Source organism: Hirsutella rhossiliensis (genome assembly GCF_020360975.1).
Source record: "Hirsutella rhossiliensis strain HR02 chromosome Unknown scaffold00006, whole genome shotgun sequence".
Taxonomy (NCBI): Eukaryota; Fungi; Ascomycota; class Sordariomycetes; order Hypocreales; family Ophiocordycipitaceae; genus Hirsutella; species Hirsutella rhossiliensis.
Window position 1 is genome coordinate 2,821,711 of NW_025408672.1, and position 23,537 is coordinate 2,845,247.

Here is a 23,537-nt window from a genome sequence, read left to right on the forward strand (position 1 = left end):
CGTGAGTGCCACAAGTGGTTGAGGAGCGTGACGGGGGGCCGCAGGAAAGGGGCATCTGGTAAAGACGGCGGGAGTGAGTCGAGGCGACGTCCATGTGCCCCTGGAGAGATGGTCCGCTTGAGACTGGACCAGGCAGATGATGGTTCGATGGATGGATGCCGTTGTCGGTCACGGGATGCAGCTTGTTTGGCAGCCTGGAGGTGACCTGGAGGTGGCCTGGAGGTGGCCTGGAAGTCGGCGATTACAGTGGTGGCGTCGGGGCACCAGCGCTAAAGTAATCCTCCGGCGGTGGCCCCACCGACCTTGCGAAAGCTTCCACTACCATGAACTCTTTCCCTGTTTCACCACCAGGACTCTCGCAGAACTCGGATTCGGCGCTGCACCAACGTCAAAACTGTGTGCCAGGAAGCGCTGTGGGATGCTCTGATCCCTGGCCTCTACACTGGTCCGAGCTCAATTGACGCGTGCGCCTCCGCCCTACCAGCAAAGCGACTTCCGTCCCGCATGCGAATCAGCTTAGACTCGACCTGGATCTCGGCTCAATCACGCTACTTATCCGTTCAGCTGCTTGTCCCCGCTCACAGCTACAGCCTACGAGCGAGCCTACTCTTCAGTCATGCCGTCTCCAGTCGCCTCTCAAAACGGCGAACCGCCGGCGTCCCAGCATGAGGGCGGCGATAAGGTAGAGGGAGGTAACGGACCCGACAAGCATACGCACACGGAGACCAAGACCCCCGAGCCCCAGGACGACCAGCATAGTCCCAATTCGGATACTTCCAGCACACCGGGACATCTTGCTCCCTTTGACTGGGATGACTTTGAGGCCCGCTACGAGAAGGCTCTACGAGAGGCAGACGCCCACGAGAGAGAGACTCTCAAAGAAGCCGAGCATCTCTCCAAGGTAATCTCTGTCCATCGTGTCCGTTTCGTTGCGAGATCCAGTCGCTCAACATCTTTACTACAGTATTTCCAAGCGTGGGCGTCGGCCGCGTCGGCCCACGACGATGAGCGGGCCGTGAAGCGCTTGCGGACAAGACAACGCTTCGTCAATCTGTCGGAAGAGAAAGCTGCGCAGAAGCAACAACACTGTGCGTACCCGCGCTCCTCTACAGCATGAATGCACCATGCTGACCTCGACGCAACACTCAGACGAGGAAGTGGTGCGCGCTTTTGAGAGTGCCCTGGCGCTGCTTCAGGCAAAGTGATGAGATGGCGATAGCTCAAGCCAGGCACGTGACTTCGCGCCATCTGTCACGTACCCCCTCCATTTTACCCACCTTGATTTTCACGCGGCCAGAACCAAGCATCATCTCATCTCACCCTCAATACCGTATCCCTCAAAACATGGAAGCTGCACCAGAAGCTGCACCCGAGGCAATCTGGGAACTGCCGTCTGGGGGCCCTCCTGTCTCTCCAGTGCGCTGCTCTTTGAATCGCTCCACGTGGAACAGTCAATATATCTGACAAACAACAGGCTGAATTGGCCGCCTTTTTCCAAAATCACTTTTCTCCCGAGGCTATCGCCACTTTTGAACAAACTTTTCAGAGCCCAGCAGAATTCCAGCACAGTCATGAACAAGCTGAGGCTCATGAGCGGGCAGAAGATGATCTCGGCTACTACGACGATGGCGTCAAACGCACCTTGACGGATGAGCAGATCGAGATGTTCCGCCAGTCAGAACTCAGAGAGCTACATCGAAAGCGGGAGCGAGCGCTGAGACGGAACTCTCGGTCAACGAATGCTCACGAGGAGCTGAGCGATGAAGCAAACAGTAGCCAACCTCTCCGCCAAGGATCAAGCCTGCCATCATCGACTCGAGTGTCCAAGAGGAAGAAGAAAAGGGGCACCATGAAGTCTCGGCACGAACCAAAGCCGGATTTAAGAAAGCGAACCTGGGATGTGGTGGAGCCGGGCCTGGACACGCTCGAATACGACTGAGACCCAAATGTTTGGGAGCACTGGAACCACGGTTCGAACTCATTGAATCGTCCTCCACGCGGGCGACGCCTCGACGTTGACGACAACGGTCCTTGTTTCAGCGAGTATGCCCACAACGCGGCAAGAAAAGTCTTGGCCTTGGAAAAAGTGAGTTGACCATGGGCTTGAGCCTGCTTTTCTTTACGCTGTCATGATGAAAACCTTTGTATCGTCATCCTTAGTCGGATCAAAGTCGGAGACGTATGATCCATCGGTTCACCTGATGGGGACGACTCGCGACGGCGAAATGGCGAGTAAAATAATCTTCTCTCTGAGGCACGCGTTTCTCATTGGCTTTCCCATCTGCGCTTGAAGTCGAGGACTGCTGAACATGGGCTCACGTGAGGAAAGCAGCACAGAATGAACGAAAAGACATGAGTGCAGAGAGATGGGGCTTAGCCTGGGGGAAGCTGGAGAGCCTGAGCCTGTGATGGCGTGCTTCGCCGGATATTGGCAGGATTGGGCGTTGATGCCTGGCAACTTTTCATCGCTCTCGTGGCGGTCCTGCTCGTGCTGGGGAATGGCGAGACTGCGCTTTTGTGTTGTATATAGTACCAGACAGATGATGAGCACAAAAACATTGCCACAAGACGCCTCGGCTGCTAATGCAAGCAACAAGGCGGCGCAAAACGTCTAGCGTTCTTGAGTACAATACAGAACAGGTACCGTCTACTAAAAGTCTACTTTTTGGCATGCGCACGATTTGTGTTGGCACCTGGGTTACGGCGCTCCCTCTAGGGTCTCGGGTACTTATGCCCGCACGCGGCGCACAGGGCTGCGGGCGATAAGCGCTGCGGCCAACCACACGTCCGGTGCTGGTGGGAAAAGTGGGACTTATCCATCCCTCTCGTGGCACCCAAAGATCAGCCAGCGAAGAGACATCCCACCTTGGGCTTCGGTTTTGGCATCCATCCCTCACCACCACTAACCTGTATCGCCAGCCCCCGACCCAGGGCCCAAACCACACGTCCGCCGCACGCGGTTGCCTCCATCGTCGTCTGCGAAGCCGTCTTTCCGCCTCCAGCCCAGCATGGCGCGCGTATATGCTGACGTGAACCAGAGCATGCCCCGCAGCTATTGGGACTACGACAGCGTCAACATCAGTGGGTCGCTGCATCCTTGCTGCTGCCCTCTTCGCCGCCGCTGACTCGCATCGTAGGCTGGGGCGTCCTTGAGAACTACGAGGTGGTACGCAAGATTGGTATGTGCAGCACTGTCCGCCAGGCTGCGCGCGCCACTGACCCACGGCACCAGGCCGCGGCAAGTACTCGGAGGTCTTCGAGGGTATCAACGTCGTCAACTATCAGAAATGCGTCATCAAGGTCCTCAAGCCTGTTAAGAAGAAGAAGATCAAGCGAGAGATCAAGATTCTACAGAACTTGGCCGGTGGCCCTAACGTCGTCGCCTTGCTCGATGTTGTGAGGGATTCACAGGTCGGCCTCCCCCGTGCCGCCAGCCAGCATATTGTCCTCTTTGCTGATCCCTTCATTCACCTGCAGAGCAAGACGCCGTCGCTCATCTTCGAGTACGTCAACAACACCGATTTCCGAAGCTTGTATCCCAAGTTCAACGATCTCGATGTTCGATTTTACATCCTTGAGCTGCTCAAGGCTCTCGACTTCTGCCACAGCAAAGGCATTATGCATCGCGACGTAAAACCTCATAACGTTATGATCGATCATGAGAACCGAAAGGTTTGTTCTCTCCTAAACCGCCATCCGGGGACAGGAAGTCTTGCTCATCCCCCTTTGTGGCGCACGCTTGCTGATGTCGATGCCTTCAAACTAGTTGCGCCTTATTGACTGGGGCCTGGCCGAGTTCTACCACCCGGGCACCGAGTACAACGTTCGCGTGGCATCGCGGTACTTCAAGGGTCCTGAACTCCTGGTAGACTTCCAGGAGTATGACTACAGCCTCGACATGTGGAGCTTGGGCGCCATGTTCGCGTCCATGATCTTTCGCAAGGAGCCTTTCTTCCACGGCAACAGCAACTCGGATCAGCTGGTCAAGATTGCAAAGGTCCTCGGCACAGACGACCTCTTCGACTACCTGGACAAGTACGAGATTGAGTTGGACGCACAGTACGATGATATCCTTGGGCGCTTCCAGAAGAAGCCCTGGCATAGCTTCGTCACGTCTGAGAACCAGCGATTTGTCTCTAATGAAGCCATTGACTTTCTCGACAAGCTTCTGCGTTATGATCATCAGGTTTGTAGCTTGCGACACTTAACTCCAGCCGACCGCCTCTCTGACGCTCGTGTAGGAACGACTCACCGCAAAAGAGGCGCAAGCTCATCCTTACTTCGATCCCGTCCGGGACCCGGAAGTTTTCAAGCAAAACTTGGCGAGCCCGAACGGAACGGCCTACAAGTCTTCATGAACACCAAGGCCACGTGGTTGTGACGATCGTTCGTCTCCGGCTTACGACACCATCCTTGGCCCTTTTCCATGATACCCTGAACCAGCTGCATCATCTCGCTGGCCTGTCACTTCTTCCAGCCTGGATAGAACATTCGTGCTGGCTAGAAGATTGGAATCAATCGCAATTTCACGGAAAAGATGCTCCCGTCGTGGCCGCTCGGGTCGGATACGGGTGTTGGGAACCTTTCCCGATTGATAGCCGTCTATCTTTGCGTTGGAGCCTTGGCATGACGCGTGTGGCCAACCCGGGCTTGGCTTCCCTCTGTTCTGCCGATCTGATCCAAGCAACTACTCCGAGCTTAGGGTTGGTCTGGGCAACCATGAGCCAGCTACGGGAGGCAGTAGTTGGAGACGTTCCAGGAACGAGTTAATGAAACGACGAGCGGGTGGAAGGAGGTTCATGGTTCCCTGTGTGTGCGCCCGCATTGACTTTGCCGCATCGCTTTTTTCATTGCTCTCTCGGAATGGACATTGGGGGAGGAATGGACTGAGATAGCGTTTCAATACAGGAGATAATCGAAGAATAAGCGCGGCTTGTTTTTTTGGCTATTACCTGGCTTGCCTGGGTCACGATTTTGTACGTCTTGCCCTTCATAAGCAGGTGAAGCAAAAGTCGCGCCCACACCGATACCCGGCCAAGCCACACGTGCGAAGCGTGCCGCCGGGGGTCTTGATGATGCTCCCCGGGCTCAAGACTTCAGTCGGCCGCCGCTTGACGGGCGTGTGGTAGACCTCTGTCGTGCGCGCACTCGACTTCCAGATCTTGCGGCTCGCGCCGGAGCTGAGGAACGACACGGATGGGGCGCCGCCGAGGCTGCGGCCCAGCTCGTCCAGGTCCCTCTCGTCTGCGTCGTCGTCATCGTCCATGGGGTCCGAGGATATGAGGGAGAGGATGGAGCGGCGCGAGGAGGGGGCTCTGGTCGGCTTGATGGACGTGTGGCGCGGGGTCTGCGGCTTGGAGGGGGGCGCGGGCGGTGGCGAGCGCGTCTGCGGCGCTGGCTTTGCGGGCGAGGCCATGGGGGTGTTTTCTTGGAGGGGGGCGAGCGCGGGCGGGCTCCGGGGAGTGTCTGCGACAGGGTTGGAGCATGGGCCTTCGTCGACTTCCACCAAGCCTTCAGACGGCGTGCCATCGTGCCTGCCTTGGTCTTGTTGCTGATGGACAGACTCGGGCTCCTCAACCCTGGGCCTGGATCCAGACGCGGCGCGTCTCGGCGGCCTGGATTGAGGAGGGTCCTTGGCAGTAGGCGAGCTCGGGGCGTGCGCGGGGACCATGTCGGGCCCATTGAGCTTCCTAAGCCACCGAAGCTCCCTCGTCAGCCGTCGCGATTTGTCTTCCACAAGCGTCGCCGAAACGTTGCCGTCGGCCGCCGCGCCGTGACTTGCCACAGACAATGGCGGCTGCTCAAGCGTCGGCGGCGGCGCAGCAGACGCGTCGTGGCCGAAGGCGGCGGCTTGCGACTTTCTCGGCCTGCGACGTTTCTCAGACCGTCCTGACGCCGGAGGCAAACTTGGCGATGTAGCAGTAGCACCGGGGGCACTAGGCGACCCGGCGACCCGGGTCGAGCTCGGGGCCGCGGCTGAGTCTCCGACGCCCGAGTCTGGTGGTCCCGGCGAGGTCATGGGTACCGCGGGCTTGTTGCGGTCCTTGGCTGCCTTGGGCGGTTTCTTCGGCTCGGACCAGATGGGCATCTCGTCATCTGACAGACAAAACGCGGAGCTCACGGCCTTGTGTGGCTCACCGAACTCTTTCCGGTCACGCTCGGGTGCCTTTTCACAGGCACCGCCGACATTTTGCGACACGGGCTCATTTCCGCAGACCGAGACGGCTTCCACCAGGCGCTCTGGCTCGGTCGTGCCCCTGCCATCGATTTGGGGCGAGCGGCCCGCGGGCCCAAGCTCCTCGTCTGCCGAGTCAGCAATCTCGTCGACCGCATCGTCGACTTCCTCGTACTCATCGCGCTGCGGCCGATCCATCGGAGCAATCTCCACCGCGATGCGCTGCCGCGACGGCCCCTGTTTCCGTGCCGCACTGCGCGATGCCTCTTGTAAATGCCGCTGCTCGTCTTGCTTTCTCGCCGGCCGCAGAGTGTTGCCAGTCATTTCGGATCCACGTCCGTCTCGCGCCTCTGTGAGGACCACCGAGACGTCGTCTGGACGCTGGGGCCTCGACGGGGCCTCGACGGGTGCATTGCGAGACTGTGATTGATCCTTCCTTTTCTTCTTCTTCTTTGTCCCAGAGATTCCTGAGAGGCGTTTCCGGGCCCTTTTGGAGCTAGTTTGAGACGCCTCTTGGTCGGAGGTCCTGGATTGTTTTCCTCCCTCGGCAGCTGGTTCTCTTGTCGGCGTAGTTTGGGAGATGAACACGCTGTCAGTGTCGTCTTGTGTACTCGTAGCCATGATTTGTCCGGGTGGTTGGTGGTGCGCAGAACTCTTGCCCGTCAGAATAACGTCTTCGTCAACTTCCTCATCCACGGCCGCCGTTGGAGCTGCGGAAGGGTAAATACTCTTCATGGGCCTGGTCCTCGTCCTCGGCCGCGGCCGCATCGACCCGAATTCTAGTTGAGCTGGCGGACGGTCTCGATCGTCTTCCTTGAAGCGATAGTTGGGTGCCCAGATGGAGCTGCCGCAGTCTTGGGCGGGGAAATTGTAGCGCTCTCCCGGCGAGGGGAGCAGTCGTGGCGCTCTCGGGGATATGCTCGGGGGCTCCCACAGAGAACCGGGGAGCCCGTTCGTAAGAGACCACGGCGAGCCGGCGAGAGGCGAGACACCAAAGGCCAGGGGAGATGCACCGAATGCAAAGGGGTCCCCGAAATCCAGGGTTCCGGCGCCGCAGAGGCCGCTAAGCAGGCTGGGAGACGGGAGGCTCCGGCCCGACGGTTGAGGTCTTGGGACGGGCACCAAGGACTGTGATTGCCGGACGGGTTTGCGGCCGTACATAATGTCATCATCCTCGTCGTCTTGTTCGTCGTTGCGAGCCGGTGTCTCCAACGGTTCGGCTGCGCGCGGGAACAGGTAGCCCTCGTCGTCATCGTCGTCGTCCAGGAGATGATGCAACAAGATTCCTTGGTCCTCGTCGCTCCCTTGCTCACTAGTGCCGACATCGCCCTCGTCGCGCATATTCTGCAAATGGCCATTGTCGACAACAATCTCACCCGAGACCATGTCGATTTCGTCGCCAATGCCATCAAAGTCGCGATTGTATTTCTCAAAGATGTGGGCCATGGTGGCCTGGAAGCGGTTGTCGGCGTAGGCTCGCTGGAGCGAAAGCCTGTATCCAGGGTCTCGCTTGGCCGAAAGCTCGACAGGTTCGAAGCAAAGCTCATCGTCGTCGGCGTCGGCGTCCAGCGGCGACTTGCCGTGTCGGCGCCGCTTGGCTGGGGGCTCCATATCTGGGGGAGACGAGGGATGGAAGCGGCTGCAAGGCGCATTCGGTGCGCAAGGGAACTTGCAAGTGCTCGTCGGGGGTGCGATTGCGTCGGCTTCGGGCGGTTGGTTGAGGGAGCAACGGATGAGAGTTGCGCGTGGCGGCGCGTAAAGTGGTTTTCGCGACGGGAGCTTTATCAGGCTTGGGACAGTGCGTGCAGGGCAGCAGATAACGGCCCCGCGCCCCACTAGTAAAGACAGAGAGACCAGCGACGTCAACCTCAAAGCTGGAAAGTACCAACGTACCTCCCAGGTCATTCATTCATCGAATTGTCATCGCGAATCGCCATCATCGTCTCCTTTGACCACCCTCGGCCCAGTCCGCCCTCCCGCCCTCTCACCTGCCTCATCCCCTTGCCTCGCCGACACGCTCGCTTCTGCCACCGGCTTTCATGCCATCCTCCACAGCAAACACGCCCCAGGGCCGAAATGTACTGCCAAAAGTGTCGCCAGCCCTTGAGGCTCGACGGCTCACTCGAGAATCTAAACCCGGCGGCGTATGACCTGTTGATTTGTGCGTCTCCCACTCCCACTCCCGCCTCTCGCGTGACGAAGGTCAACATCTAACGCCACGTGCTCTCCCACAGCCTCGTCGTCGGCAGCATCGTCCCCGCCGAAATCCAAGCGGTCGCCCCAGCCTCGGTCCCAGGCCGCTCAGTCGCAAGACCAGGCACGACGAGCGCTGTACGACAAGGTGTCTCAGAACGCAGGGCCCCCGTCCTTCAAGAGACACCATGGGGGCCAGCCACGCGACTCGGCCATGTCCTTTATCTACCTGACCGAATCCCAGGTCGGCCATCCGCATCAGCAGCAGCAGGCCCAGCTCAAGGAAGCGCCCGTCACGCCCACCCGCCTTCGGCGCTCCAGCTCAAGCAGGGCTTCCGCCGCCGCGACGCAAGCGCCCAAGGCCGACGAGATGGAGAGGATGAATAGGCTCTTCGAGGTCCTCTCGGCAAGGTCAGACATCGACCACCCCGTCTGCGTTGACTGCACCGAGCTGCTCGTCGAAGGGCTTCAGAGGAAGCTCGACGTCGCCTCCAAGGAGAGAGACGCCTACGTCAAGCATCTGCGCCAAACGCAAGCCGAACAGCCCAGCCAAAACGACATCAAAGCCCAGCAAGAGGCGCTCAAAAAGGCAGAAAGGGACAAGGCAGCTGCCATGGAGGAGCTCAAGAAGCTCGAAAAGGACAAGGATGCCCTGGACCAAGAGATCCTGGCTCTCGAGGAGGAGTCCAAACAACTAGACAAGGAAGAGGAGGCGTTTTGGCGCGAGAGGAACGCGTTTGCCACCAAGATGGCCGAATTCCAGGCTGAGCGGGATAGCGTCAACGCAAAGTACAGCCACGACTCGCAGCTGCTCGAAAAGCTGCAGCGGTCCAACGTGTACAACGACACATTCTGCATCAGTCACGACGGAAACTTTGCCACCATTAATGGCCTTCGCTTGGGGAGGCTTTCGAACAAGCCCGTCGATTGGCCAGAGATCAACGCCGCCTGGGGACACGCACTGCTGCTCCTCGTCACGGTAGCCGAGAAGCTCAACTACCGGTTTCAGGGCCACGACCCCCAGCCGATGGGCAGCACGTCCAAGATAGTCCGCTACGACGCCTCCAGCCCGGCCTCCAGCCGCCTCGGGGCCCGCGCGACGCAGCCCCCGCCAAAGAAACACGTGCTGGAGCTCTACAGCTCCGGCGACATGCCCCTGGGCCTGACGTTTATGCACCGCAAATTCGACAACGCAATGGTGGCCTTTCTCGAGCTCGTGCGCCAGCTGGGCGTCTTTGTCCAGAAGCAGACGGAGCCGACGGGCAACACGCTGAGCTTGCCGTACCGCATCGACGGCGACAAGATTGGCGACGTGAGCATCAAGCTGGGCATCGCGCAAGACGACGGCTGGACAAAGGCCTGCAAGCTCACGCTGACGTGCTGCAAGTTTCTCTTGGCCCACGCCAGCAACGTGAGTTCCAATGCCAGAGGCGCCGCCTCCTGAGTGCATCACACATGACTTTTTCACCGTGACGAGAGGAGCACGGGCACAGCGAGGCGTATTGGGAGAAGCAGGAGATGGGAGTTTTGGCATACAACGGGCGTTGGGTGCTTTAGACGGCAAGGCGTCCAAGACGACGACCGGTGTGATTCAACATTAAGGGAAGCATGCTTCGATCTGCCTGTACCTAATAGCATCATCGCGGAAAGCCAGCACACGCAGAGACAACCGGCTAAATGGAGTCTCGGAGGCGACTGGGGACGTTCCCAAGTCGACCCAGAGCTGCTCACTGCCCAAATTCGGTTCATCTTGGCACCAGTTTGACTCGTAGCTTACATCTACAGCGCGGAAGCATGACACTCTCATGACATCTGAAGCAGGCAAACTTGCAAAGCCTTTCCCCGGCTGACCCTGTCTAATCTGACGCTGCCGTTTCGTCCCCTTGCCAACGGCCAGCGCTCACTGCACTGTTTCTCAGTCGTCATTCGTCACCTCATCGATTGGATCAAAAGCCGCTGCCATTTTTCACGACGGTCTTGATTCAAACACCGTCTCAGTGTATACAGCTGCCAAGGCCCTCCTGTATGCCATCGATGTCAACACTGTTCTATGCTCTCATATCCACAGCCCACTTTCGCATGGCCATCTCATTCTCGGTTGCCGACAATGACCTCTCTCAGCTTTTCCTTTTCCCCACTGTGCTCGCACATGGCCCTGAACACGCCACTCTCTTTGTCCCACAGCTCACGAGGCGTACCAAATTCGGCCACGCTGCCATCACTAAGGACGAGAATGCGATCAAAATCGGCAATGGTACTGAGGCGATGTGCAATGACCATGAGGGTGCTGTCGACAAACTCCTCGCGGATACTGCGTTGGATGAGCGTATCCGTGGACATGTCAACGGCAGACGTGGCCTCATCGAGCACCATGATTTTGGGGCGTGAGACGATTGCCCGGGCAATGCACAGAAGCTGGCGTTGGCCCTGAGACAAGTTTCCGCCCGATTCCGAGATACCACTGTAGAGATCGCGGAAGATGTTGAGGTTCTTGGAGACCAGAGTCGAGCCCGCTGCAGAATCTACCGTAGACGCAGGCTCATTGGCAGGGGTGGGAGGCTCAGAATCGACCAGGTGCACTCGAGCAAGGCAATCACGCAGCTCCTCGTCAGTGTGGTCGTTGAACGGATCCAAATTGCTCCGAATTGTACCAGAGAAGAGAACGGGATCCTAAAGTAGAGCTGTCAGAGTCCAAAACCAAGACAGACTGCTGGAAGATGTGAGCATCTTTAGCCTACCTGGGGGATGATGGCCAGGCGGGATCGCAAGCTGTGAAGATTGATCTTGGAGATGTCCAGTCCATCAATAAAGACTGTTCCCGATCGGGCCTCAATGAATCGGAAAAGAGCCAGCGTTAGAGATGACTTGCCGGCTCCGGTTCGCCCAATGACCCCGATCCTCTCGTTATTGAGGATCTTGAACGAGATGCCCTTGAGTATTGGTGGCAGATCATCCGCGTAACCAGCCACCAGGTCTTTGACTTCTATCTGCCCTGAAGTTGGCCAGGCAGCAGGAGGCTCTTCACCGGCGAGATCTTCCGTGTCCAACGCGGTATATTCAATCACGCGCTCAGCTGCATTCATGTCCAGCTCCAAAGACGCATACCCTCGAATCGCCATGAGCATGTTTCCAGAAAAGTCGAGGGCGAATGACAGGGTAAAGCCTGCCATGGCCGCATCCACAAAGGAGGAGCCGACCACGATGGCACCGACAAGTGTAGTGAAGAGGGTGCCAAGGAGCGCCATGCGGAAGCCAAGCCACCGATTCAGCGTCCAGACATATACGCTGAGGGAATCCCAGACATCGAGGAGGCCATACATGCGTTCGACATAAACATGTGTCTTCTGATACGCTCGGAGCAGCGGCACGCCGGCGAGCGCCGCGTTGAACAGTTCGAAAACAGGCGACTTGGCAGTGCTTTCAAGGCGTTTGACCGGTCTCGCCCCATCCAAGAATCTTTTTCCGACAACGCCGGATATCAATATAAGGATGACAGCCAAGGGAAGGATATATATGGAAACGAGCAGTGCAGCGACGCAAACACCGAGAAGGCCCAGCAGTCGCCAGAAGAGAAAACCCAAGTCTATGGTGATGCGGTTGTCGATAACTTCAAAGTCGGCCGTCAGTCGGTTGAGGATACGCCCGACCGGAACCGTGTCAATCCATCGGAGTTTGGTCCGCATTACGGTGAATAGTATTCTCTTGAACAGCGCTCTGCTGGCCTGGAGGCTCATGACAAACGACCACAAGAAGCGAAATGTTCCGATGATGGCGCTTCCGGCCGCCAAGGCGACATAGACGGATAGATAAAAGGACAGAGGCTTGTGGGCGGCTTCGGCTGGGTGCGCATGCGAAGCGGCGTGCTGCGTGCTGTGCTGCAAAGATAGACCGTAAGCCATGCCGTGCTCATGGGCCGGGCTGGTTGAGGCATGTTGCTCGCGAGGTTCGTCGGTCCATTTTCGCAGCCACCAGTTACGTCCTGAAGAGGGTCAGCGAGAATTCCTACTGGAGGTACGGTTATCTTCGTCCTACCCAAGTTACCGGCCTCGAAGGTGACATAGAGAACCGCACACACGATCCAGAAAAAAAAGCCGCCGCTGCTCTTCATGTATGTTGCGTAGACGTGTCTTTTCACCATGCCTTTCTCGTGGGTTTCTTCTGCCACGAACTGCTTGGCCCCCTTGGACGAAACCGTAGGCTGAGCATTAACGTCATTTCCGCCATCAGCAAGTTCCAATACCGACGTCTCTTCGGATCGTCCAGCCTCCCAATTGTCCGTGGTCTCTTCTACATCAATCTCCTTCCGGGGTTGCTCGTGGAGCTTGATGGTCTGCAGAGTGCCGTCATCGGCAAGGTCCGACGTGAGACCGTGATGCGACACCGTGCCCTCTCCCAACTCGACGAGATATTTGGCCTCGGACTGGACCAGGGCGACGTGATGAGTGACGAGGATTCTGGTCCTGCCTTTGCACACGTCGCCTGTCACACACATTTCGAAGATTTGACGGCCAACATGAGCATCGACGGCGCTGAAGATGTCGTCCATGATGAGTATCTCTGCCCGAGAATAAATGGCGCGGGCCAGGGTTACACGCCATTTCTGACCACCACTGAGGTTGACTCCGTTGGCGCCTAGCTCGGTCTGGTCGCCATCTGTCAAGATTGCCAGGTCTCTCTTGAGAGCACAAACTCGAAGGACCTTGTTGTACCTATCCTCCAAGAAGGGCAGCCCAAACAGGATGTTGTCGCGAAACGAGGCGCTTTCGAGCCAGGGGTTCTGCCCAACGTAGGCCACAGAGCCAAGGAGAATCCAGTTGCCAGGATGAGCCATATCGTCGTTCCGTTCCAGAGGTGGTGTAGTCGAGGGCATGAGGATTGTTCCCTGCAACAGGTCGGCTTCACCGAGAAGCGCACTCAGGAGCAGGCTTTTGCCGGTGCCCGTCTTACCAGAGATGACGGACAACTCTCCAGCAGGGAATGACAGGTTCACGTTGCTCAGAATGAACCGATCTTCGTCCGGTACCTCCTCGTCAACAGGCCAGGCAACTGTAGCATCCACAAAGGCAACGCCAGTGCCCTCCGATAGCGTTTTTTCTATCTCTGGGCCGTTCAGATAGGTCTCGATTCTACGGATCGAGATGAGGGTATCCAGTCCGCTCGCAAGGCACTCCGGGATAGCCGACAGTGAGACCTCTAAGCTCTTGAAAATACCGACACTGACAAAAGCGACAGAGGGAGACAGAGCGCCGTGGACGGAGGCGTAGACGGCTAGCGATGCCGCAGCCAGGAGAATGGGGCTCGCTATCCAGCAGAAGAATAGGACCGAGTCCGCAGCAAAGACTCGCCTAATGTCCCCGATTTCTGTCTCACGCATCTTGGTGATCTTGTCCTCCCACTGTTTCTCGAGCGCAGAAAACTTGATCTGGCGCATCCCCAGTAAAGCTTCGTTGACGACGGCCAATTTCCTGTCGCGAGTCTTCATGAGGGTGTCCTCTGCCCTCATGTAGATTTTGGAAAGCCACGCGTTGACAGGGAGGACGAGCGCCCAGGCGAGGATGCCAGCCCCAAACGGCACCCAGCCTATCAGCTGGACAAGGAAGGCGGAATAAATGACAAGCTTAACGGCGCTGTTGATGATGTAGTATTGAATCACGAGGAAATCGGCAACGTGTTTGGAATCGACGCCCACGAGGTTGACGACTGCCTGACGAGACTTGGTGACGTTGGAATCCTCAGGACTAGTCGAGGTGGCATCCTCGGGCTTCCCATTGTCTTCATTGCCATCTTTAACTGGCTTGTTGTCGTCCTGCCTCTTTTCGGCAGCCCGTACGTTTTTGCGCCGCAGGGACTTTTCGAAGATAAGGGCCGAGAGCTGGCCTCGAGCGGGTATGCACAACCTGGTGATGGCGTACCAGATGACCCAGCCATCCATCCACTGCAGCTCAGGTCAGAAGGGCTTTCTATGTAGTGATGACGATACCGAAGTGCCTAAACGAATGAGTGTAAGCGAGTACTTGCCTGATCAGCCAAGATGCAAGCTCCCATGAAGATCACAAGGATCCAGGGCTCCATAGCTGGCAATTCAACCGAACCCCTTTTCTCGAGCAACTGGACCAGCCGCAACATGGCCCAGAAGGGACCAATGCCCAGAATACATCGTCCCACGATTATGGCCCACTGGAGGGCGAGACGGCGGCCGTAAGCTCGGAGGACTGACCGCAGGAGACTGCCATGATGGCTCGCCTTTGTCCACGCCGAGACGAGGTTTTCGGCCCGAATAAAGTGGTCGGGTCGGGGTATATCTTTCTCATCAAGGTCCCCTTTCTTACAGGCAACTTTGAGGAGCGCGCCAGCCCAACTCCACGTGTACCTGTTGATGGCCGAGACGGTCCACTCAGCATCGACCTGCCGGCCTTTGTGAAAGACATGGGGACGGCGGGGGATCGAGATGCAAGCGATGAGGAGAAGGGTAGTTGCGCAAATATTGACGATGCGGAGAGTCAGAGAGATGCGCTCGTGACCAACACGGAGTGCCTGGAGAACCGTAGCTGGAAGGGTGATGAGGCATGAGAGAAGGGCCCAGAGACCGAGGTCGTGGACCTGGACGGGGGAATGATGGGCCGCGAGGAAGATGGCTTGCAGCAGCACAGCGGCCTACAAGCCGTCGTCAACGAGGTCCAAAGACGCCGGCGGTCAGGCATCGGAAACAGGGAGGGGATTGCCGCAAAGCAGATTGTTCCGACTTACCCACGAGGCAGTGGCCAGCCAGGTTTCGAGGAACAGCCCGTGATGGCTCGAGTCAACGGTGGTCAATATGGAGACAGCGGTGAGGGAGGCGAAGCCGAGTATGGACAAGACAACAATGGCGGTCTTGGGCGCCTTGTTGGAGAAGGCAGCGAGCGCCTCGGGCGTGCTCGTGCCGTCTTCGTCCTGGTAGAAGTTGTCTTTGGGAGTGCGGTTGCGGATTTGAGTCAGGATGGCAAGGGCGCCCGGGACTGTGGCGAGGCAGGTAATGCCCAGCGCAGCGGCGGACAGCGGCAGGAGCGTGCTGTTGTCCATCATGGTTTCCCGACTCGCTGTTCCAGTTGGGAGAGGCAAATCATGGACAGTTTTGCAGTTCTCTCTCCGCCGCTTATCCCTGGCGGTTGCTTTTGGCCGCTCAAATGAACCAAATCCAAGGCCACTCGGCGTGGGAGAGACAGGAACCGGCCAGCCAGACGGCGCTTTCTCCTACACAGTACACACAATACTTCTACTTACCTACCACTACGCAGACACAGGTATAGAAGGGGCGGAGAAGGGGAGAAAAGTGAGCGAAGCCAAGTCTGCCGGACGCACCATGCCCATTTCTTATGTATGTGCGTACATGTAGTTCCCTGCAAGGACTGTTTGCCTGCCTACCTAACAGGCGGAGGCCGATGGAGTCATCCGGTGAGTGAGTGGAAGAAGGACGCCAAGGCGCGTACTGTACTACACATGTACATGCAGTTCTTGGTAGGCCTAGCCTTGAACATTTTGGCGTCTTTTGGAGGCTCCAGTGTGCCAATCACGGCTAGTGCCGGACGGCCGCAACTCGCGAGAAGAACGTGTGCTAATAATAATCAGTCACCTTTGTAGGTCCCTACGGGCCCCTGACGCCGGAGCCCAAGGGCCACTCGGAGCCTCCCTGCGTAAACAAATGTTAACCAAGGACTGGGTTCAAGCTTCGTTTGCCGTGCGGAGCGATGGCTTGTGCTACGGGCCATCTGCACAATTGAGACATTCATCATGGGCCGTCCTCCTCCACCTCGTTTCCGACCGCCGGCCCTGCAAGGCCTGCCACCCGCCTCACTAGCCAAGGTAGGCAGGCGGGTCCAGCGCCGACTGCTAGGCAGCAGCAGCTCTACTCATCAGTTCACGCTTTGCTTGATGCCAGCGAGCCACCCATCAGCCAAGGTGCTCTTGGTGTTGTATGAATATGGGTGGATGGGCATTCGCACAGACGAGTCAGCGTCGTCGAGATGAAGAAACGAATGAGCCCAAAAGGGAGAAGCGCAGGGCATCTCGGCTCCCTCGAGATTTGCCGCCGGCAAGGCGTGGTCAAGGAAGCTCCGTCAGTCTTGCTGAGGTACAGTACATGAGACGATCCATCAGATTGGGTGAGGGCGAAGACCCCTCGTTCCCTCCACCTTGTCGCCCGCTTTCTCATGCCGTTAATTACCTGGAGCGACGTTTTTGGGGCAATGGACAAATGGCATCTTATATTTCGCATGTACTGTATCCGTACGTACGCGCACAGAGAGAGAGGCTGAGACTGGGATGAAACTGCAGGCGATCCTGTTGGCTGGAATTCAGCAAGACGGTTCTCAGACGGGCTACTCTGCGTAAACTCTGTTCTTGGCGCGTCGAGATCTTGAGACTGGCCAATGCTTGCTTCAGTCCCGCCGAAGAAACGAACCTTTTTGAGATGCGTCTAACGGGGAATGGGAGGATCCGTGAGTCATCCCGGAGCAAAGCAGCCATTCATGGCACTGTCAGCACCGTAGTGACTGACATGCACGGGGATTGGCTCCGTCTGTGCTTGGTCCAGAAAATCCGCTTTGGTCCAGCCGTTGGCCCATCGTACGGGAGGGCTGAGAGGAGTCAGCGGCCGGCTCATAGATTCCGAAGGAGGATGGGAGGGAGGGGAATGGGCCAACTGTGCAAGAGACAGACCCTTCTTGCCTTTGTCCACTCAACCAACGGCAAGCCATGGGTGACTCGGGTCGCATTGGCGGCTCATGGCGGGGTCTTAAGAGTCACACACCAGGCGGCCGTGTCGGGACATTCAAGGCAAATCTTTGTCAAGGAGCGGGCGCCCCGTGGCCTGGACATGAAGTCTGCCAGTCAGGCTTGTCCAAGCCGGCTACTTTCAGGGATAGCCCATTGAGAACGCCACGCCATGGCTGGTACTCTCATCTACCAAGAAACTTCACCAAGCACGAAGTATGTCGTAGCGTGGTACAGACAGTATACTGCTGCCTCTGTCACGGTAATCCGCTTCGCAGTCCAAAACCCCATGCTGCAGCCTGCCACAATGGATTTTGCAGCTCGCCTAATGTGCCTGTTTCCGACTTTATCGCTGACCGTGGCTGGGGAACGGAATCCAGTCTGGCATCCATCCTTGCAGCATCCAGCTGGCCTGCACGGGGCCCCTGTCCTCCAGACATCTGGTGCAATGGAATTGAGGGAAATTGGGCCAGGCTGCAAAACATCGGCTGAGGAATCACGTGCGGCTCAGGGTGTCGCATAACCGTAGGTGCCTACCTACCGTAGTAGGCTGGTACAGACTACCGTACAGTAATTATATTGTACACCGTATTTCCACCACCTCTGCCTCTTCATTTGCCGCTCCCCGATGAGACTGTTTCGCGGCTCAGGTCCCGAGCATGGCACGCACGGAACAAGACGTTTCTCATCATCAGGAACTGTGATGACAGTCCCGTCCCATCTTGAGTCTGGGTGCGGAGCCAACTAGCCGTTGATGAGCAAAGCAGGCCGACGGCGGCAAAGAAACGGGCGGCGGCGGCTATTTCGAATTCGAGGAAGCCAACAGGGCCAAGGGAGCTGAATAGATAGGTAGGTAGGTCCTCGGTACCCTAGGCCCCCAGCCCCGTCCGACTTTGTGGAGAATACTAGGGAGTAGAGCAGGTAGATCCACGGCATTGCCCCCCGATGCGTTGAAACAGCAATTCTTTCTTCTGCCGACTTGGCCAGACAATACGGTACAAATTTACTCTAGGCTGAGTGCACTCCCGGGCCAGGTACAGTACAATTCCCGCATTACCTACCGTATTGGTTAATGGATCAAGAGGCCCATCGTTCTGGGACCCCTCGGGGCTCGGGCGGCTCGTACGGATACGATGGCGAGACTCTGCCAACCCAAATCATGACACATTCATCGAGGCTCGAGGAGCCACAAGGATCAGGTATGCGATTGACTGGGAGACGCACTTGTCTTGCCCGGCGGCTGTCAGCAGGACGAATACCAAGAAGGGAAGAGTGCACGAGTGCACGAGATAAACACTAGACCGTGTCATCAGCGCCATGATCATTCTTCAATCCCATGGCTCTGCCGCCTCCAATGCGTGTACGAGCCTTGTTGGCCAGCCGCGCGCCCGTTGTCTCGTGGAGCTGCTCGTGCGTAGGGCCCCATGACTGCGCCGCCTCCTGCTAAGGTCCATCCCGAGTGGGTGCCCGCTCTCCATCGTGAATCTCTCTGCCGCAGCCGTGTCTTGTATGCATTCCTGACATGCATGCTGCAACATGGCTGTATTGTGCATGTCGCAACTCACATACATCCGTACATGTTGTATGTATGAGCGCTCATGTAGGCAAAAGACGACGGTCCTACCAAGGTTCGGCCTGCAGTATTATACCTCACCTGTGATGCATCCATCCATCCACATGGTCCACACTAGCTCTCCACCTCGTTTGCCTCACCACCAATCTAACCATTCATCAAGTTACTAAGGCGCTCTCGTCCGCCTGTTGGTGGCGTTTCTCTCCCGCCGTCGCCCGCGCGCCAGTCCAGCTGGCCAATCAGGGTGCAGCTCAGAGACCACCGCCGTGTGTAGCAGGATTCGCACCCTTGCAGCAGCAGCGCCAGCGCCTTGCCTATCACCCAAATTAGAGCCCCCCAAAGCATTCACAACTACAACCGCAAACCGCAACCACCTCCCCCCCCCTCTGCCTCCTCACCCCAACCCCATCCTCCGTCTTTCCTCGTTCAACACTCTTCCAGCATTTTCCTTACACCCGCCACTGCAATCGCTTCCGCCGACTGCCGCACAGCTCGACACCATCGTCGTCGCCTCACCCGGCCGTGACGGGCCCTCAGAGCAGCCGTTTCCGCTCCCTTCAGACGACCGCCGCCGCCGCAGCCATCCCACCCTCAACTCCACATGCAGCTCGAAAAACGACCTCCCTAGTCCCGAGCCTTCGTCACGATGAAGGCCACGCCCCTCATCATCAATTGGCATGACCAGAACGCCCCCGTCTACTCTGCCCACTTCGAACCCTCGGCAAAGGGCCGCCTAGCCACGGCTGGTGGTGATAACCACGTTCGCATCTGGAAGGTCGAATCCGTCGGCTTGGAACGCAAGGTCGAGTATCTCTCTACCCTCTCCAAGCACAACCAGGCCGTCAACGTTGTCCGCTGGGCCCCCAAGGGTACGTCTCAGCCCCCGTCCATCTCCGTCACCCCACGCTCTGTATGGCATCGTGCGCTGATGCGAGCCTAGGTGAAACTCTTGCCTCCGCTGGTGACGATGGCAATGTCATTCTCTGGGTGCCCAGCGACCTGCCTTCGTCCAACTTTGGATCCGATGGACAAGACGACAAGGAATCGTGGAGAGCTAAGCACATGTGCCGCTCCAGCGGTGCCGAGATATATGACCTGGCCTGGTCCCCCGACGCCGTTCACTTCATTATCGGCAGCATGGACAACATTGCTCGAATCTACAACGCCCAAACCGGTCAGCAACTACAGGCCCCATCGCCCGAGCTCTAGCTCCAACGACTCTCCCAGCCATGAACTAACGCAGTCGCACTAGGCACCCTCGTTCGTCAAATCGCCGAGCACAGCCACTACGTCCAAGGCGTGACCTGGGATCCTTCAAACGAGTACATTGCTACTCAGTCCTCCGATCGATCGGTCCACATCTACTCCCTCAAGACCAAAGACGGCCAGTACACGTTCAACCAGGATGACAAGCCACCCAGGCTGGCCAGCCATATCAAAGCAGACCTCCCTCCTCGACGCATCTCCTCGAGCAGCCCTGCCCCTCCCGACTTTGGCCATCGGACCCAGCTGTCCGTTGTCGACTCGAGCACCTCCATAGGGTCCCCGTCTGCCTCGGCGCCCGGGACCCCGACTTCGTTCGCCGTCCCGATGAACCCGCCCAGTGTTGTCAGCCACAGCCGACGATCCTCGTTCTCGTCCCGTCGCTCCGCCTCGCCCGCGCCGTCCATGCCGCTCCCGGCAGTCATGCCGATGGAGGCATCGCCGAAGCCTCCCTCCATCTCGGCGAGCCTCGGCATGGGTGTAAAGAACGCCAGTCTCTATGCCAACGAGACACTCACTTCCTTCTTCCGTCGCCTCACGTTTACGCCGGATGGTAGCCTGCTCTTGACCCCGTCGGGCCAGTACCAAACCCAGCACCAAGCGGACAAGGAGGGGGCCAAGGCGACATACGAAGTCATCAATACCGTGTACATTTACACCCGGGGCGGCATCAACAAGCCGCCCATCGCGCACTTGCCGGGGCACAAGAAGCCATCGGTCGTGGTCAAGTGCTCGCCCGTCTACTATACTCTCCGTCACTCCACGCCCTCTACCAGGCACATCACCATCGACACCTCGTCGGCGGAAGAGCCTCTCCCGTCTCTTCCGGACCCCGTCTCCAAATCATCCCTGGCTACCTCGGTAATGGATCCTCCTCCTCCGCCCAGCACCGTGCTGGACCATGCAGCAGGCTCAGCGAAGCCCGTCAATGCCGACTCGGATGCGTCTACTCCGGGGCTCAAGTCGGCCTTTTCATTGCCCTATCGGATGGTGTATGCCGTGGCCACGCAAGACGCCGTACTTCTTTACGACACGCAGCAAAAGACGCCGCTTTGCATTGTTAGCAACTTGCACTGCGCCACATTTACCGACCTTGCGTGGTACGTTGACCACTCTATCGCCTCCCTTTCTTATTGTCTCATAGTCGGAGGCTAACGCCATGGCAGGTCAAGCGATGGGCTCACGTTGGTGATTTCGTCCTCGGACGGATTTTGCTCCACTCTCTCGTTTGCCCCCGGCGAGCTTGGGGAGATTTACAAGGGAGAAACAGGGCCACCGAAAGCCCATGCAGGAGCAACTTCGTCGACTGCAACGCCGAATCAGAACACTCCCACCCCAACCACGAGCTTCGCGCCTCTGTCCCCCTTCCCCAACGGTGCATATCACCAGCACCGCAACTCGAACAGTTCGTTCACGGCCCCATCGCCGCCTGCTTCGGCGCCACCCGCCCCGCAGCGCCCGTCGTCTCCGACTCGTTCGAACTCGGCATCATCCGTGGCCACGCAGTCCTCGCTGCATCCGTCGACTGGGGTTGTGAGCAATCCGTCTCTCATCGTTGGCAACATGCCGACGCTGACAGCCGCTGGCGGGGGCAAAGCCGGCGGGGTTCCCATGACGACTCCGCCAGAAACGCCTCGGAGCTCGGGCGGCAGCGTCGCGGGGACGAAGAGGGATGCGAGTGAAAGTGAGAAGGAAGAGGGGAGGGAGCCGAAGAAGAGACGGGTGGCGCCAACTCCCGTTGAGAGAAAGCAGGTATAACTTGGACGACTCGGGATATGAAAGAAGGGCATCTCTATGACGAAGGACGCGTTCGGCGGAGTATATTGGGAACAAAACGCAATGAGCGGCTTGCTATACAATGATAGCGGAGAGCACATTACGACGCGCATGGGATGGCGTTTGCGAGTTATGTACAGAAAGCAAGTGGATCACTGGACTTGGCACGGCGTATCAAACGTCGAGGACGGAGTGGCTTCGCATGTGTCGCAGACGTTTCTACAAAGGCTGCCAGAAGGACTGTTTATCAGGCACATGGCTGGCAGAGCAGTCGGGAGGTCTATCATTCCCTCACAATCGATGATTTGTTGCTACGCTTACCGCACATGAAGTCGATATGAGAAGTACAGAGGCTTAGTTTAGTACGGGAGCCCAGCCCTGGCGGCGAACGAAAGAGGTGACTTGTTCGTCTCGAAGGACGTCCTCACCGCGCCGGCCAGTCACGACGCTGATTTCGTGGTCCGGTCCGCGGACGTAGAATGGGAAAGAGAGGCGAGAGGTATCTTGGCATGTGTCTCCGTTGTCGGCCGCGGGGTCGTGGCTGGAGCTGTCGGGGATGCTTTGTTTGTCTGGCAGTTCCCAAGTGAGCCGGCCACGGTGTCTAGTCGCTTTAAAGCCGCATGCGGGCCGGTCGAGAGAGAGGTACCACCTGCGTTGATGGATGCTGCCGATGGTGTTGACGGCTCCGGGGTAGGCGTTAGTGCGGCGGACCTGGTCATCCTCGAGCTCCCTCAGCTCGCGGTCCAGGGCGGAGACATTGCCAGTAGGGTCAGCTTCTTGGCCCGGCGGGACAACAATATGCTTGTCGTCTTCCTCATCCTCATCGTCAGCATGGTCATCGTCGTCGGAGCTGCTAGTCTCGGGCTGCGCATGCTCGGCGCGAGGCCTTCGTCTCCGCGTTCTCGGGCAACGCAGACTTCTCGAGCGGCCGGACGCGTCCTCGGCCTTGGTGAGCCGCAGATTGAGCACGTAGGGGTCAGGGAGTTTGGAGCCGTGCAGCCGGAGCCGAATCTTGCGGCTGTGAAAGGCCTTTTCGAGGAGAGCCTGCTGTGTAGACGGGGAGGGGGCGGCCGACGAGGGTGGCGAGGTGGGTGGTGAGGAGGGGTCTTGGCGGGGTGCGTGCTTGCTCCGGCGGGGGAGGATGGAGTATGTGCCCGTGTCCCAGATGAGCAGGGAGCCTGTTTCTGGCGAGGCCGTTTCGATGAGGTGATTCTGCGGGGATAAAAGAGATGTGGTCAACGACGGTGTACACTGTATGGGATAGGAAACAGGGGCAGGAAACAGGGGCAGGAAGAGAAACAGGCTGCTCACCCACAAGGAATGAATCCTCGTCTCTGTGGCGTTGCGGTTGAGCCTCTTGCTGTTGGGATCACCGGGCAGGCCGTACATGACAGCCCAGCTGACACTGCTCGTCTCGTTGATCTGCAGGCGCAAGTCATAGTGGGTGCCGGCGACGGGGTGGTCGTGCTGGTGGACGACAAAGTGGGCGCCGAGCGGGCTCCCTGCGTTGGAGCGGTACAGAGCGGCGTAGGAGGGCACGGAGAGGGACGAGGACGCGACGAGGACGCGGGCCGAGAGGTGCAGGGTGAAGTGGGCGAGGTGGTCCGTGACGAGGACTGCGCCGGACTCGATGGCGGCGGTGGTAGGGGGAGGCGGCGGCGGCGGAGACGGCGATGACGAGGCGTGGTGGTCGTTGTCCTTGTCGTTGGCGGCGGGAGAGCGCAGGGTCCATTGGAGGTTGCGCTTCTTGACCAGGGGATTGGGGATGAGGCCGGGGCTGCGAGGGCGCTTTGGGGGGGGCGCTGTCAT

At 58.2% G+C, this 23,537-nt stretch overlaps 7 protein-coding genes across 7 annotated transcripts; 4 read left to right on the top strand and 3 right to left on the bottom strand.

Annotated features, from left to right (window-relative positions):
* Positions 1–616: 616 nt before the first annotated feature.
* On the top strand, positions 617–1,205 carry HRG_06522 (uncharacterized protein; the record flags this gene model as incomplete). The annotated part of the gene is made up of 3 exons (XM_044864993.1): positions 617–901; positions 965–1,088; positions 1,150–1,205. 3 exons carry the CDS (start codon positions 617–619, stop codon positions 1,203–1,205), a joined length of 465 nt encoding a protein of 154 aa, XP_044719933.1.
* A 1,803-nt stretch (positions 1,206–3,008) lies between these two features.
* On the top strand, positions 3,009–4,358 carry HRG_06523 (kinase; the record flags this gene model as incomplete). Its single annotated transcript, XM_044864994.1, has 7 exons — positions 3,009–3,081; positions 3,138–3,179; positions 3,233–3,411; positions 3,478–3,672; positions 3,767–4,059; positions 4,105–4,186; positions 4,242–4,358. 7 exons carry the CDS (start codon positions 3,009–3,011, stop codon positions 4,356–4,358), a joined length of 981 nt encoding a protein of 326 aa, XP_044719934.1.
* A 632-nt stretch (positions 4,359–4,990) lies between these two features.
* HRG_06524 (centromere protein scm3 domain-containing protein) lies at positions 4,991–7,786 on the bottom strand (the record flags this gene model as incomplete). The annotated part of the gene is made up of 1 exon (XM_044864995.1): positions 4,991–7,786. One exon carries the CDS (start codon positions 7,784–7,786, stop codon positions 4,991–4,993), a length of 2,796 nt encoding a protein of 931 aa, XP_044719935.1.
* A 465-nt stretch (positions 7,787–8,251) lies between these two features.
* On the top strand, positions 8,252–9,812 carry HRG_06525 (autophagy protein apg6 domain-containing protein; the record flags this gene model as incomplete). Its single annotated transcript, XM_044864996.1, has 2 exons — positions 8,252–8,336; positions 8,425–9,812. The coding sequence occupies 2 exons, from the start codon at positions 8,252–8,254 to the stop codon at positions 9,810–9,812; spliced, it is 1,473 nt and encodes a 490-aa protein (XP_044719936.1).
* Positions 9,813–10,456: 644 nt separating this feature from the next.
* Positions 10,457–15,430, bottom strand: HRG_06526 (ABC transporter domain-containing protein; the record flags this gene model as incomplete). The annotated part of the gene is made up of 8 exons (XM_044864997.1): positions 10,457–10,858; positions 10,940–11,038; positions 11,107–12,347; positions 12,401–12,566; positions 12,609–14,106; positions 14,164–14,303; positions 14,387–15,022; positions 15,116–15,430. The coding sequence occupies 8 exons, from the start codon at positions 15,428–15,430 to the stop codon at positions 10,457–10,459; spliced, it is 4,497 nt and encodes a 1,498-aa protein (XP_044719937.1).
* A 3,905-nt stretch (positions 15,431–19,335) lies between these two features.
* On the top strand, positions 19,336–21,634 carry HRG_06527 (putative WD repeat-containing protein C26H5.03; the record flags this gene model as incomplete). The annotated part of the gene is made up of 6 exons (XM_044864998.1): positions 19,336–19,558; positions 19,630–19,863; positions 19,942–20,944; positions 21,017–21,052; positions 21,119–21,357; positions 21,408–21,634. The coding sequence occupies 6 exons, from the start codon at positions 19,336–19,338 to the stop codon at positions 21,632–21,634; spliced, it is 1,962 nt and encodes a 653-aa protein (XP_044719938.1).
* Positions 21,635–22,082: 448 nt separating this feature from the next.
* On the bottom strand, positions 22,083–23,537 carry HRG_06528 (DNA polymerase ligase (LigD) domain-containing protein; the record flags this gene model as incomplete). The annotated part of the gene is made up of 3 exons (XM_044864999.1): positions 22,083–22,176; positions 22,375–22,940; positions 23,040–23,537. 3 exons carry the CDS (start codon positions 23,535–23,537, stop codon positions 22,083–22,085), a joined length of 1,158 nt encoding a protein of 385 aa, XP_044719939.1.